The sequence below is a fragment of the Mauremys reevesii genome, linkage group 1, assembly GCF_016161935.1.
Source record: "Mauremys reevesii isolate NIE-2019 linkage group 1, ASM1616193v1, whole genome shotgun sequence".
Lineage (NCBI taxonomy): Eukaryota > Metazoa > Chordata > Testudines > Geoemydidae > Mauremys > Mauremys reevesii.
Window position 1 is genome coordinate 48,963,275 of NC_052623.1, and position 16,542 is coordinate 48,979,816.

Consider the following 16,542-nt stretch of genomic DNA (forward strand, 5'->3'; position numbering starts at 1 on the left):
ATCTTTTTTTAAAAAAATATTACTTATCTTATTAGGATAAGGACTATTGTCCCTTCACCTTCCCCCCCCACCCCCTTGGGGGAACTTAAAGCCTAGGAGGGTGTGCCCGGTTCTCCCGGGCCCAGGGTTAAACTTTGCCTTTCATGTTGAGAGTCTATCCCGGTCAGTCACGGACACTTCCAGTGTGTTCAGTGCCTGGGGCTGTCACACGTTCTGCAAAAGTGTAATTTCTGTCTACAGTTACAATCAAGGGCCAGAAAGAACCAGGAACTTAAACTACATCTCCTCATGGTAGAGAGTTCGCTCTAACCAGCTTCTGACCCGAGCCAGGGGATTCTCCCATACAGTGGTCTCCGAACAGGTCAACTACTTCTCTTCCTCATCCCCGGATGAAGCTGTCATGCCTCCTATACTGTCCTTGGCCAACGATTTTAAATGGTTCCAGGATCTCATTAAAAGAATAGCGTCTCCTTGCAAATTCCCTGGAGGAAGCTAAGGAATTGCAGCACACTTGACATTCTGCACACTTCGTCTGTCTGCATCATTAATGAGGCCTACACCCTGCAAAAATAATTTGGCATACCCCTAGCCACAATACCACCTACCTGTAAGAGGGCAGACAACAAATACTATGTTTCCTCTAAGGACTCTGAATTATTTTCAAATCCAACTCCTGTGTAGTCTATGCTGTGAATGAACGTGGCAGACGGCACCATGCTAAATCTACTTGATATAATAGAGACCTATAGCGTCTTGATTTATTTGTCCATAAATCATATTCATTGGCTATCTTGAAATTTAGGATCACCAATTATCAAGCCATTATGGTGAAATACAGCCATGCTAAGTATTCAAAATTGAATGCTTTTATTGAGCATCTTTCAGCAGACCAGAGGGAGCAATTCCAGGCGATCATTGCAGAGGGCCAACTGTTTGCAAGAACATCTCTGCAGGCCTCTCTGGACGCCGCTGATACAGCTGCTTATTCAATCTCCAGGGTGTTAGACATGAGGCGGTCCTCTTGGGTTCAGCTCTTGGGACTTCCCTCAGAAAACCTAAATTTGTTTGAGGATCTTCATTTTGATGGATCATAGTTGTTTGCAAAAAAAAGTGATCAAATCTCTGCATGTCTTAAAAGACTCAACAGCCACCTTGCACTCTCTGGGAATTTACACCTCTGCATAAAAAAGAAAGTTCAGTAAGGCCCAGATGGCACAGAAATCTTGTCCCACCCAGCTTCCTGCTTCCCAGAAACATTACGTACCCCAGCATAAGCGAGAGCAGTTCCAGGAGAGGAGACCAGCTACTTCTCAAACATCAACCTCACAACCCACAACTTCAAAACACCAATTTTGAAGGGCTGGTGAGGTGCTGAGTTACTACCCCCCGCTCTTATCTGCTGCAACAGTCTTGATGTCTCTTGTGCTTTGGTGACCGCCTTTTTCATTTCCATCAGAATTGGGAACATATCACTGTGACATCCCCCCGAGTACAGTCTGAACTGTTGAACAGCTGTGTCCCCTCAGTGCTCCAGCCTGGGGTGCCTCTTACACTGCTTTGCTGTAAGAACATCCACTCCTGGCCTGTTCATACATAGCCTCTACAATGTAAAACCACTCCTAGCTATACAGTATCGAGTACTGCTAACTAGCCACTCATGAATTAAACTGCAATCTCTCTAGTCCCAGACTTCCCCCCAGAAATGTCCAGAACGCTACTGAATAATGCAAGCTCTTAGAAAGTCCATCATTTCATCAAAGGAGAATATGTTCCAATCTTGTTATCCTGTATGGAGTTTCCCACATATTTTAATCCAACACATTGGTTATGCTAAAACAATAAGATATGTTTATTAACTACAGAAAGATAGATTTTAAGTGATTACAAGTAATGATGCATAAAAGGATCAGTTACAAAAAGAAATAAAAGCTAAAACACAACTTAATGGCTAATTTAACAAATTCAAAGCAAAGGTTTTCTTCACCATACATTATGGTAAATTGTATAGGCTGGGCCTCCTTTCAGCCTGACACTCCTCCCCCTTAGTTCAGTGTCCTTCATGAATTCATTGATGTCATGAGCAGAGACATGGGAGGAGGAGGAGTGAAGTCAAATGTTTTCCTTCCCTCTTTATAATTCAATATTTTTGTGCTAGAAACATCCTTGCTGAGTCATGGTGACACTCAGTCTGTTGTGGATGTGAGGTTTGAACCATCCTTGTGATGGAATGTAAATTTCTTGTTTATACCTTCCCCGTTACTGGAGAATGACTACTTAAGCAGGTGATAGCCCTTTAACATCTCTGGGTGTTAGTCTGTCCTTTGTTCTTGAGAAACTGGTTTGGACCTGCTTTTCTGAAACTTGGAGAATGTGACAGGAATGATACATAGTAGAATCTTATAGCTTCACATACAATGTTGATACATTTATTTTACCAGGACAATAATGTTTAGCAGATTGATATTTCAAATGATACTTCACAAGGCATACTTTTTATAAAATTTATCATAGTCTCATAAAAATGGTGACCATAGTTGTATATACCATCATAATCAGTATGGGCAAGCGAGTGTTAGAGGTCATTTCAACAGGATGCTCCATCCACTTTACCTCCCTCCCTGAATACGACCCTCTTCCCCAGGCCTGTTCAGGGGCCCCTCTCACAAGCACTTTTTGCAACATGAAATTGACACTTTCCTAAATCTGAGTGCTATAGAACCAGTTTCCATGTAACACAGAGGGAACGGATTTTATTCCAGGTACTTCCTGGCTCCAAAAAAGAGAGATGGTTGAGACCTATTCTAGATCTAAGATTACTCAACAGAAGATTCAGAGGTTCAAAATGGTAACTCTTGCAGCAATAATTCCATCATTGAACCAAGGGGATTGATTCTTGGCTTTCGACCTTGAAGATGCTTACTTCCGTATAGCAATCCACCCCAGCGCAGAAGTTTCCTACACTTCACTCTGGGTCAAGAGCACTTTCAATACATGGTACTCCCGTTCGGTCTCTGGTCTGCACCCAGGCTGTTCTCAAAAGTTCTTTCTGTGGTAGCGGCTCATCTTCACAGACAAGGAACTGTGATTTTTTTCCCCTACCTAAATGATTGCCTGTTCAAAGAGTGGTCTTTTTAACAATGCTTTAACAGCCACTCAGAGGGCCATAGACCTGTTTCTCAGGCTGGGACTACAATTAAACATCCGAAAGTCCACCTTAACTCTGGTGAAAACTCTGGAGTTCATAGGAGCTTGCCTTGATGCAGTAACAGCCAATGCATTCCTTCCTTCACACAGGTTCATAACCATAACCAATTTAGGCACTATAGTCCAAGTCAGGCCTGAAATATCAGCCAAGAATTATCTCCAGTTATTGGGACATATTGCAGCTGGCACCTTCATGGTAAATCATGCAAGTCTTCACATGCACTGCCTCCAAGGGCTGGCTCAGAACTGTTGATTCGTCAAGCAAACAACTCTCCATGCCACATGATGTTTGTTCATGGATCCCCTTTCCTCAGCCATCTCCAGCATCAGAAATAACAATGGATGCACTGCTACTGGGACGGGGAGCTCACCTAGATGTTCACACTATTCAAGGCAGGTGGTCTCCTCTCGAGTCCACACTTCACATCAACTTGCTGGAACTCAAAGCCATCAGAAATGCCTGTATCCATTTCCTCCCACTGACCAGGGCAAATGCCTAAAGATCATGATGGACAATATGTCATGCATGTTTTACATAAACTGTCAAGGGGTAGCAAGATTGTCTTCCTTTTGCACCGAATTGGTGCATATGAAACTAAATCAACATTTCAGCAACTTATCTTCTGGGCATACAAAACAATGCAGTGGATGCTCTCAGCAGACACCTCTCGTAAGATCATGAATGGGAGACAGATACCACTATACTCCACTACATATTTTAGTGTTGGGGCGTGATAGATCTGTTCTCCCCAGCCAAGGGCAAGAAGCTCTTGAGGAAGTCTGGATCACCGCTCCCTGGGAGATGCCTTTCTCCTTCGTTAGAGTCCAAGCCTTCTGTATGCATTTTCCCGGACTTCCTTCATATCCAAGGTGCAGTTCAAGATAAGGAAAGCTAAAGCCAAAGTTATTCTCTTTGTTCAGACATGGTCAAGACAAACATGGTTTCTTTACCTGTATCAGCTCACTGCTTGTCAATTGATCACTCTCCAGACTGTCCTCCATCTTCTCTCTCAGGATGCTGGTCAAATCCATCATCCCAACCTTGGGGTTCTTTTGCTCAAGGCATGACTGCTAGATCAGGGGAGGGCAAACTACGGGATTGCCAGCCCTATGGTGCAGCAAGGCTAAGGCAGGATCCCTGCCTGCCCTGGCCCTGCGCCACTCCCGGAAGCATCCGGCACCAATGGGAGCTTCGGGGGTGGTATCCATAGGCAAGAGCAGCGCACAATGGAGCCACCTGCCCCACCCCACCCACAGGAGCCACTGCCGGACATGTTGTCCGCTTCTGGGAGCAGTGTGGGGCCAAGCAGGCAGGGAGCCTGCCTTAGCCCCGCTGCGTGACGCCGCCACCCTGGAGCCACTCCAGGTAAACAGCGCCAGGTTGGAGCCCACACCCCGAGCTCCTCCTGCACCCTGCATCCCAACTGCCTGCCCTGAGCCCCCTAACCCCCTGCTGCACCCCTCCTGCATCCCAACCCCCTTCCCTAAGCTCCCTCCCGCACTCTGCACCCCCACCCCCTGTCCTGAGCCCCTTGCCGATCCCTTCTGCACCCCAACCCCCTGTCCTGACCCCGTCCTGCACCCCTCACCTCTCCTGCACCCCAACCCCCTGCCCTGAGCCCCTTGCCGATCCCTTCTGCACCCCAACCCCTTGCCCTGAGCCCCTTCCTGCACTCTGCATCCCCTCCTGCACCCCAACCTCCTGCCCTGACCCTCTCCTGCACCCCAGCCCCCTGCCCTAAGCCCCTACCCCCACCCTGAGCCCCTTGCCACACCCCTCCTGCACCCCAACCCCCTGCCCTGAGCCCCTTCCTGCACCCAACCCCTTCCCTGAACCCCCTAACTCCTCCCTTGAGCCCCTTGCTGCACCTGTCCTGCACCAACGCCCTGCCCTGAGCCCCCACCGCACCCCACACCCCTCCTGCACCTCAACCCCCTGCCCTGAATCCCCTAACCTCCTCCCTTGACTCCTTGCTGCACCACAACCTCCTGCCCTGAGCCCCCTCCTGCACTCCAACCCTCTGCCCCAGCCCTACATTCATGGCCCTGCAAACAATTTCCCCACCCAGATATGGCCCTTGGGCCAAAAAGTTTGCCCACCCCTGTGCTAGATGGTTTGCAGGGTTAGAAACAGCCCGTTTTGAGGATGTAAAGAGAGTGCTGTTACATAGCAGGAAACGATCTACTTGTGACGCATATACTCAAAAGTGGATGAGATTCAAACACTGGTGTGACATAAAAACATCTTTCACCTCCATCCTCTCTCTTATCATTTGTACTAGATTACATTTTAGAGCTAAAAATGACAGGATTATCTTTAAACTCCATAAACACGCATTTGGCAGCTATTATGGCCTTCCATCATATGGTAGAAGGTTTTTCCATCTTTGTTCATTCTACAATGAGGAAGTTTCTCAAGGGATTGGACAACATCTTCCCACTAATCAGATGCCTTCCACTGGCATGGTACCTCAACTTGATACTCGAATGTCTTACAAGGTCTCCCTTTGAACCTATGGCCACGTGTTCCCTGCTACCCTGTCTGTGAAAACTGCCTTTAGCAGCCATTACTTCTGCTCAAAGAAGGGTGGGTAAAATGGGGGCTAAAATGGCATACCCCACCCCCCACAACCTTCTTTAAGAATATCACACAATATCATAAGAGTATCCCAAATTCCTGACAAAGGTATGTTTGGAGTTCCTCATAAATCAGTCTATCCACCTTCCAGTTTTCTTCCCTAAGCCACATTGGGATAAACGAGATGCAACATTACATACACTCGATGTCAGGAGGGCATTAGCCTTTTACTTAGACAAGATTAAGCCCTTTAGGAAATCTCCCAGATTATTTCTCTGCATTGCAGACAGAACGAAGGAATCTCCGATTTCCAAGCAAAGATTCTCTAGATGGGTATCTGGCTGCATTACCTACTGCTATCAGTCTCATGATCTTCAACCTACCTCTGAAGTATTAAGTCACTCCATGACATCCCTCTCTACAGACTCTCTTAAGAACGTTCCCAGTCACAGAAATATGTAGAGCTGCGACTTGAACATTCATTCATTCATTCATTCATATGCTGAACCCTGTGTAGTCACATATGCCTGAGTTTCTCATGCCATATTTGGTTCTACTGTTCTACCTTCAATCTTTGACTTGACTCCAAAGCCCCACCCTTCCGTAGACGATACTACTCAATAGTCACCTAGAGTGGAGCTCACAAAGGGACACTACTCAAAGAAGAAGAGAAGGAGACTCACCCTGTGCAATAACTGTGGTTCTTCGAGATGTGTCCCCCTACGGGTGCTCCATTACCTGCCCTACTCCTCTCTGCTTCAGAGTTCAACAGGCTTTGCAGGAGAGAAGGCAATGAGGGAGGTTTGCCTATGCAAGTCTACATACACTCGTGCAGGGCACAAGACTGCAGGGGGTGCATGCATGGGCTGAACAGACACTGCTACCTAAAATCTCCAATCTGAGGCACATGGGGCGAAAGCGCACCTAGAATGGGGCACCCATAGGGGGACAAATTTCAAAGAACTATAGTTACTGCACATGGTGAGTGACCTTCTCTTCTTTCACTAGTGCATTTTAATCATTCTGTGAACCACATGGATATTGTTCTATGCTGCAGTAAAACACCCATTGCTGGCCCAGCCGCTGGCCCAACCTCTGGCCCTCCCCACTTGCGGGGTCCAGTCTAAGCCCAAACATCTACACTGCAATTTTATAGCACTGCAGCCCATGCCCCGTGAGCCAGGCCAGTCACAGATGTTTTATTGCATTGTAGACATACTTTAAGACACTTGTGCATAAATTATTGCTCCTGTAAAGCATTCTCTTATACATCACCCTTGTGTAATTCCAATGGAAAATGTTAATTATTTTACAGCCTTTTTAGATTGAACACCTAAAAAAAATTCCACCAACTATTACTGCCAGCTTTTTTACCAAGAATATTCTCACCATTAAATACATTTTTTAGCCTATTGACCTCTTCTTTTTCTCTAAACCTTTGCTTGTCATCCTATTGTTTCCTCCTTCTACAGCAATGTATCAGCTATCTATTTTCTGCTCGCAGCACATGGAGCTGCAGAAAAACTCACAGCTTTAGCTCATTAATTTTTTTTAATATAGATTAAAAACTCACTTCATGTGAAAATTGAATGGTGGAATTACACTGTGTATATCATTTGGTTCCGTCCTTGTTCATGACCTTTTATTACTCATTCAAGGCACTGCTCGGCACAACGGTACATTAGTTAGATATCTTATAAATGCACACTATAGCAAGTGTGATCTAGAAAACGCAACATCTACTGAGTTTACAAACTAAGGCACAACAGGAAGATTAAAAGTCTTTCCTAAACATGTCTTGATTTTGGAAAGTATCTTAAATATGTATATAAGCAGTACATACACCTCTACCTCGATATAACGCTGTCCTTGGGAGCCAAAAAATCTTACCTCGTTATAGGTGAAACCGCGTTATATAGAACTTGATTTGATCCACTGGAGTGCACAGCAGACGCCGCCCCCCACCTCCCCCGAGTGCTGCTTTACCACGTTATATCTGAATTCGTGTTATATCGGGGTAGAGGTGTATATGTATATACTCTTAATTTTAATGCTCTTGAAAGGGGCAATGTGACATGACATTCTAATAGTAGATAAAAAGGGGGATTGATCCTTATTTCTGTCATGTTTTTCAGTTTGGGAGATGAAGTTTTGAAAGTGAGTTATCTCTGAGCTTTTGTAGAGAAAAGTCAACATTTTTTCCTTACGAAAAATTCTTTTGAACACATACCTTTTTAGGAATTTATTAGTATATAGGAGCACCTATGGGCCTCTGAAGTTTTGAAATGTAAATAAGGCAAAGGGCAGGGGAAAGGATACAACATAAAAGTGAAATGGCGAAGGTGAAAAGTGATAAAATCAAGATTCGCTTTGTTTATTTAGTTAAGATTTATAGACAGTTCCCCAGTTGGCTCCCAACTTAGTTATTAGTCAACTAACTTCTAGTCCCAGTGACTGGTAATTGCAAACTTTTAAGCTATTGCATGCTTTCTCAGCTCTCATCATATAAAATTACTGTGCATTCTGCAAAATGAATTACTTACTGTGCTGTACACAAATGATTGCAGCCTAAAGGTAAAATTTGAAGTGTTGCAATCTTGTAATAGAAATCTCTAGTTCCACTTGAATACTTGACATCCAGGAGCCTTATTTCTTAGAATTTATAAGATATTTAAGAATTATACTTGTACCTGACAAAGATTTGTGTTTTCTTTTGGAAAAATCCATTTGATTTTATTTCTTTTCTCCTTTTTTAAAAAGATATTTGGGCGATAGGGTGTATATTTGCAGAGCTGCTAACATCAGAGCCAATATTCCACTGTCGACAAGAGGACATCAAAACTAGTAATCCTTATCACCATGACCAGCTGGACAGAATATTCAATGTAATGGGATTTCCTGCAGGTACATATTGTGGGTTACTGCTGTTCAAACCAAGATACGTGTATTTGAAATTGTTGCCGTCTTTGCATAGGAAGGTTGCAGCTGATCAAAGCAATAAAGCTGTTCAAATATAATCTTTGTTTCATGAATTGCAAAATCAAGAGTAAGTCTAAACATAATGCTGCTACCAAGTGGAATTTTATATTATTACTACTTCTACTAATAGGATTGACTTTGTAACATCTGTATGTATATTCAATATTTTCCCATATTTAAAAGGATTGAATTTTCTTACAGGGAAATAAAAACATTAGCAGTATTTCTGGGTATCTCCACGGTGTTGTTTCTTTTATACTTTAAACTTTACAGAGGAATGACAGATGTAGGCAATAATTGCACCCACTGGTGAATCTTTTGCAAATGTTTGTTTATTGCAAAAATAAATGATTTTGCATTTTCATTTTCAGATTTCTGTTGTGACAAAATATACTAGTGTGTCTTGATTTGGAAAAACTGCTTTTGTCTAACCAGAAAACTGAGGGTCAGGCCTAAGCCCAGACCCAAAGCAAATTCCAAACAGCGAGCCTCTTGCTACGCCTTCCCCCTCAAACCTTGGTAGTATCTTGTTTAGATACCCCTGAACATATGTTGGGTTAGTGGGATGTCTTCTGGTGTTTATGTGGCTACTGGTGTGTTGTCAAAATGATAGAGGCCTTATTTTAATATTTGATCCCTCTCTCCTGATTGTGTTTATTTCCTCCATCATGCAGAGTCCATTCAACAGGCTTCTACAAATAGTCTTGTTCTTCCACCACTTTGTTAGAATCTCATTGGTTTCCTGCCTCTTATCACAAGAAGTTCAAACTCTTTTCCCCACCTTCATATTCACCCCTTAGTCATGCTTCTTGTTTTTCTGATCACTTAATTTCCATTTCCTACTTTTGGCTTCATGCCTTCTATCATGCTACTCCCAACTTGTGGAACAATCTTCCTTTCCCCATCTATCTCGTGCCTTCTCTTTCCTCCTTCAAAAAATCTCCTTAAAGCTGATTTCTTTAAGCAATCCATTCTTCTCTCACTGCTAAACTCTTTTTTGTCTTTAGAATCTAAAGCAAGATAAACTCTTTTGTGGCAGAGATTCTTTGTAAAGTTCTATGTAAATATATAGTACTGTATTAATGTTTTGTAATAAGTTTGGATTGTATTGTGTGAACAGTTGATCTTGGTGTGAAGGTCCCCACTTCTTACCCAAGAATATAATTGTTTACCATTTTATTACTTTAAGACCTTTTCTTGTATTATTTGCCATTATAAAACCATTAATCTGGTGCAAAAACAGACAAATATGAGAGGGAGGGAAAGGAAATAAAGATAACATGCAAAGCAGGAAACAATTAGATAAATTATCGCCGTAGTTGGTTCTAGATTTTTGACCTCATCTTCTATCTAGATGGTCCAGCAAAGTCCTCAGTTTTTCAGGTTGATGTCCATTCTCTGTCATTAATGCCATGCAATTATAAACCGTTGTAAAGTTCCAGGAATACAAACCTAAATTATACAGATGGCTAGATTTTTCAAATCCACAGCTACAGGAGAATGTCATATAGTCTCTACGCCAGAAACATGGTTCTTTGTCTGCAGGAAAATGGAAAATGCCATCCTAGAGAATAGGAAAAGAATTTAGAAGAAAAAGAAGCTACCAACTTGGAGCTTTGGGATTGACTATATGCTTAAAAATTACTTACAAAGTGAAAGATGCATCAAACTTCAGGGTCACATTAAAATAGTTTTAATAGTTGTTTGATTTTTTTTGCCTTATGTATTAATAAATTGAGAAATAGGTTCCTTATCCATAGTCTGTACTTGCTATACCTTAATCATTGCTGACATATATCCTTCAATTGTAGTATGTGTCTGGGATAGAATTGACTAAAACTTTTATATTTGTTGCAGCTACAGTGGCTGCTGCAAACTTTTATATTTGTTGCAGCTACAGTGGCTGTTGCAAATTATGGGTAATGCCATCCCAAGCACCCTAATGGCAAAACAGATAACGCAGAACCACTCCACTAAGCCATTAGGAACTTGGGGCAGTTAGAACAGGAAAGGCTGAGAGAAGGAAATGATACTGCTACTGATTTCCTTTTGGGTTCTCTGATGTGGTGGTGGTGGTTGATCTTGGTGGGTTTTACTTGGTGTGAATCACTTGCCCAAGGCAACTTTTTAGGAGGAGTGGAGTATGCTGCATCTTTGGGCCTCATTATACATCTTAGTGAGCAATGAAGGTAGTTCCTGTGGGTTGGGACTGACTCAAGCTGGCTTGTCAGTGTGTGTGTGTGATTTCGTGTTAGATCAAATTGTCACCCTGATACAAACGCCTTAAAAAATAAAAGAAACTTAATCAAATCTTGTATTGCTACTTTCTGAACTACCTTAACGTCACTATCATCTTTAAATAAATGAATGAAACCTAATCTGGAAGGATGCTAATTGGAACATGATCAATTCCTGCTGGGATGTTAGTTTCATGTAAAATCTTGTACATAGATTAGCAACTATTATTGCAGTTGTGGATGATATTTAAGGTTCTTAAATTGAGGAGTTAATTGGCACATTGTCAGAACCTGTTCCATTATTGTGCACCGTGAAGAGATATTGAGGGTATTCAAAGAATGTAGAGGCTAGGACAAAGCCCGGTCAGGTATGTGGGAAGAGAAAACTAAGATTAGAAGGAGATTTTGAATGAGGTCTTTTCCTCCGTATACAAAAGAAGGCATATGAGAAAGTACTAATGCATGTTGATCTTGCAGATAAAGATTGGGAGGACATAAAAAAGATGCCTGAACATTCAACGTTAATGAAAGATTTCAGAAGAAACACGTAAGTTAAAGTTTTGCTGAGCTTTTTTGAGAGATTAGTTGTCTATTTTATCTTAATTATAATTACCTTATTTAAAAATACTTTGCTATAGTAGGCACCATCTTATAGTCATATGATAAAGGATTAATATGCAATTATTATGGCTTAGATGATGATGGAAATAAGGATACCGGAATGCTTAAAACTCAGTGTACTGGTGCTGTTCAAGTGTAGAAAATGTTAGACGTCAGATACTGGTTATCCAGAAAGCTCTGTATAGTGAAATGAGAAGTAAAGTGGCAGATGTGAAACTGATGATGTACGTGAATGGAACTGAATGACTCTTGAGGTTGCTAATTGCAGCCTTTCATAGATGTTACAACTTCAGATTTGTGCCAAGTGTACAGTGATGGAAAATTGTTCCTTTGTGATAAATATGTGAAAAGAGTTGGTGGCCTGACTCTACTTCCACACAAACTGTCAGCACAATTGGCAGTCTCAGGCTTGGTCTACACTAATGAGGTAAGTTGATCTAAGTTACACTTGTTAAGTTGCATAGATGATGTAACTGAAGTCAAAGTAGCTTAGATGGACTTACAGCAGTATCTGCACCACACATGCTCTCCCTTCAACATAGCTTCCACCTCTAGGAGAGGTGGAGTAGGGAAGTTGACGGGAGAGTACTCTGCCATCAACTTATCACGTCTTCACTAGACTCACTAACTCGATGCCCGCTGGATCGATCGCAGCAGTGCCGATTTACCAGTAGTGGAGACAAACCCTCAGTACTTAGGGCAAAGCTAAATGTGGGGGGGTGTGAAGGCAATGGGGTCTCTTTAGAAGTGGGTTTAGTCACCTTGACAGAGTAGTTTGGCTTTGTCTGCAGTAGAGAACTGAACTGTTCCTACTTGAACCTGTTGAATAGAAACAATTTAATACAAATGGCTTAATGTGTCCACACTCACCTGGCAGATTCATGTTCTGACCTGTTGCAGTTTAGCCTTGCGACTAAACTACCATGTTTTAAACAATAGCAGTTGCATTGCCTCTGGGCACCTATCCCAAAGGCAGTGAATTTTGGGAGATTCTGAAAGGCAAGCAGTGTATTATTAGGACAGTGTTGAAAGGGCTGACTAAATATTTAAGCTCCATGCACGCTGGCATTACAACAGTACAGTGTGATAAAATTATATTTAAACTTGCTGAAAAGGAAATCTAATCCAAATGGTACTTGAGACGCATGTAAATCATTAAGAGAACTTTTGTATGTGGTCTTTTTGTATGTTTTACAAGCATGCTAGGAGAACAAAAGTGTTATTTCTCTAATGTCAACAAGGAAGCATCTGGTGCTGGTGCCTGTGCCTTAGCTGTTCAACGGACAAAAATGCAGCTTTAGTCTCCAGAGCTGTCAGTCGGTATCTTTCAGAAGCACTAGGTTAACTTTCTCTAAAAATGCCCAGTACTGATACTGATGTATACAATACTTTTTTTTCTTCCCCCCAGGTATACCAACTGCAGCCTTATCAAATATATGGAAAAACATAAAGTTAAACCAGATAGTAAGGCATTCCACTTGGTAAGCTTCTGGTAGTCATATCAATTGGAAAAAAACACATATATGTTAGTAATGGTCAAATTTGGGTCTGGGCTGGTGCCAAGTGCTTTTTCACTGAATTTATTTGCAGTGCTCCAAACTATTAACTTACAGTTTCCGAACTGGAAACACTGCAGAATACTTCTCATTTATTGCTCCTGACTAATAGAATGGTTACATGAAGAATTTAACTGGATTGGCATTTGAATACAGTACATCACAGGTTTTCTATTTTTAATAATCATGGTAAATTTGTGGTTTTATTTTTGTTACTGTAGCTCTGTTTTTAATGCACTTTACTGCTTTTACATTTGTGTGTATTTTAAAAAATCAAATTTAAAATCTATTTTGATAAATACAAAAAATCATTAATTCTAGAGGATGCATATTGATTTGAACATTTCCCTTATTTAACATATCAAATATGTACTCTGGGAAATATTGTATTGAACTTTGAAAGTTTAGTTTATAAAATTTAAAGAGCCTTCTTCCTAGATGCACAACTCTTTTTTAATGGCTTATTTATAGATACTTCCTAATAAAAGGTTCTTCTCATAAATTGTGATAGCTGCATACCAAAATGGTTCCTCACTAAAACTCTGATTCTGCAATGTACTTACGCTTTTATATAACTATAAGGACATAAGTAGTCATATTGCTTAAATTACTTGCTGAATTAGGAACTGATTTTTGTGTGTTATGTTTGCAAATTGATACATTGTAGAACTGTTGATACATGGCTTATTTTTAAAGAGCATTTAGGCAAACTAAGAAACCTAGATATAAAGTACTGCTTACCTCTGTCAGCAGGTTTAAAGAGAAACAAGTCTATCAATTTAACTTGGAGAATTCCAGCATCTTCTTTCCAATGTAAAGATATATTGGAACAAGAGGTTTCATGACCTTGGAGGGAAGAGGAGAAGTTGAGATGGATGAGAGAGGAAGGAAATGAGTCAAGGGGGCCTGAGTGTCTCGTAGGTTGCTTGAAACGCCCATTGAAGTTGCGCTTACTAATGGGATAATCAAGCCCAAGCATTTTTACTCTTTTTGTTTTAAACCAACACACTTTTGGCAATTTCACAGCCCCGCTTTCTTTGCTCTTTGGTATTTTTTTTTTTTTTACTTTCATGAAAACTTTGGAATTTATTTGCTTCAGCCAAAAGTTGAGTGAATCCAGGCACCATTTTAGTTGTTGATAAACAGCATAAAATTGTGAGAACAGGCGTTAATTGCAGCAGATGGATTACAGTAGCCAATCTGAGTAGAGATGTTCATAAGCACAGTACAGTTAGTTTTTTTAATACAGTGACTATGCAAATCAAACATGTAGTTCTTTGCACTTTAATTAGATAACTGAGACCTCTGTCATTATGCATTATTAACTGTGAAGTATTCCTACATTCTGGAGGAGAGTATCATTTTGATATAATACCTGATAACTGTTCACTGTCAGGTTTCTTATCCTCTTTGAATTGGAAATCCACTTTTGAAGAAATGAGTCAAACACACCTCTAGGTGCCTTGTATAGTGCAGACATTTGTACCCAATACATACATTGTCTGTAGTGTTATGCAAAACACTAGGGAATCTTTGTACATAAGCAAAGCAGCCAGTGCCATTTCCCACTTTGCTCATAATAAAATTAACCCAATTTTTACCATATCAGGAATGAGAACAGAGCATCATAAAATGTGGTTCTTGTATTAATTAGATAGTTTACGTAGTGTGTTATTGCAAAAGTATACATTATCTAAATTAAATACATATTTGGCATTGCATGTAAATATTGTATATTTTTTTATAAAACATCTGTAACTTTTGTGAGAGTGATACCAGTAAGTGATTCTATAAGTAAGGCTATGTTTTAGTCGCAGATATTTTTAGTAAAAGCCATGGACAGGTCACGGGCAGTAAACAAAAATTCACAGCCCATGACCTTTCCATTACTTTTACTAAAAATACCAGTGAATAAAACTTGGGGGAGGGCAGCCTGGGGGAGAGGGAGAGGGCAGTGGCTTGTGGCATGATACCCCTGCTGGTGGTGGGAGTGGGGGTGGGGGGGATTGGCAGGGCTGGCATGCTCTGTACCTGGTTCCGTGCCCCTCCCCCCCCCCCCTGAAAATTAGCAGCAGAGTTTGGGTGCAGGAGGGGGCAGGGGGTTGGAGCATGCAACAGGGTGAGTTGGGCTCTGGGCGGCACTTACCTGCGGGGCTCCCCAGAAGTGGCAACATCCCCCTCGCTCAGCTGGTAGGCGGAGGTGTGGCCAGGCAGCTCTGTATGCTGCCTCCGCCTGCAGGCACCACCCCTGCAGCTCCCATTGGCTGTGGTTCCGGGGAGCCCTTCAGGTGAGTGCCGCCCAGAGCCTGCCACACCCCGTCACGTGTCCTAGCCCCCTGCCCGCTTCCACACCCAAACTCTGCTGCTGTTGGCGGGGGCAGGCATGGAGCCAGGTAGGGAGCCTCGCGACCTCACCAATCTCCCCCCACCCCAACCCAAGCTCCAGCTGTCTGGCCACACCTCCAACTAGGAGCTGAGGGACGGGGGTGTTGCCACTTCCGTGGAGTCCCCCAGGTAAGTGCCGCCCAGAACCTGTCTCACCCCATCCAGTGCCCCTGCCACCTCCCACACCCAAACTCTGCTGCGGGGGGGGGGTGGGGTGTGTGCAGCCACAGGAGCCTGAGACTGTCCCAGCAGCGGCCAGTGCGCCTGGCACAGGGGCTTCCTGAGCTGCCCCGAGCCAGGCGCACTGGCCGCTATGGAGGTCACGGAAAGTCATAGAATCTGAGACTAACTTGCAGCCTTATCTATAAGAGAACAATACACCTTTGACAAGTGCTGTTGAACATGAAGTTTTAAATGGTGATACAGACATTACAACATCACTTTTGTGCTTGTCTCTCATTATTGCGATTTGAAATGGGGTAAATTGTAGTTTATAGAATTTGGAGGCCTAAGATACTTCCTATAATTCCAAATGCCTTTTTTTCCCTTTAGAACAGTGGTTCTCAAACTTTTGTATTGGTGACCCCTTTCACATAGCAAGTCTCTGAGTGCGACCTCTCCTTATACATTAAAAACACTCTTTTATATATTTAACACCATTATAAATGCTGGAGGCAAAGCGGGGCTTGGAGTGGAGGCTGACAGCTTGTGTCCCCCCAGGTAAAAACCTCGCGACCTCCTGAGGGGTCCCAACCCCCAGTTTGAGAACCCCTGCTTTAGAACAGATTTGCTGCCTTTTGCCTGCAAGTTTGACTACATTTTACACTATTGTAGGCCAAAGATTTCACTGCTAGCTCCACATGGTAATACAAAATCTTACAGTACCGCACAATTGCTAGTTAAGAGTTACTGAAAAATTTCTCCTCCCCTCTCCCCCACACCAATTTATCCTAATTCTACAGTATGTAAAAGAGGTCACTTT

General features: G+C 42.3%; 1 protein-coding gene across 5 annotated transcripts in view; it reads left to right on the forward strand.

Moving 5' to 3' along the window:
• Positions 1-16,542, forward strand: part of CDK8 (cyclin dependent kinase 8) — a 183,330-nt gene that overhangs the window by 150,699 nt on the left and 16,089 nt on the right. For all 5 annotated transcript variants that reach the window (XM_039531614.1, XM_039531606.1, XM_039531599.1 and 2 more), the window contains 3 exons: positions 8,543-8,686; positions 11,476-11,545; positions 13,028-13,100. In XM_039531614.1, coding sequence (XP_039387548.1) covers positions 8,543-8,686; positions 11,476-11,545; positions 13,028-13,100 — 287 coding nt within the window. The remainder of the gene's footprint in view (positions 1-8,542; positions 8,687-11,475; positions 11,546-13,027; positions 13,101-16,542) is intronic.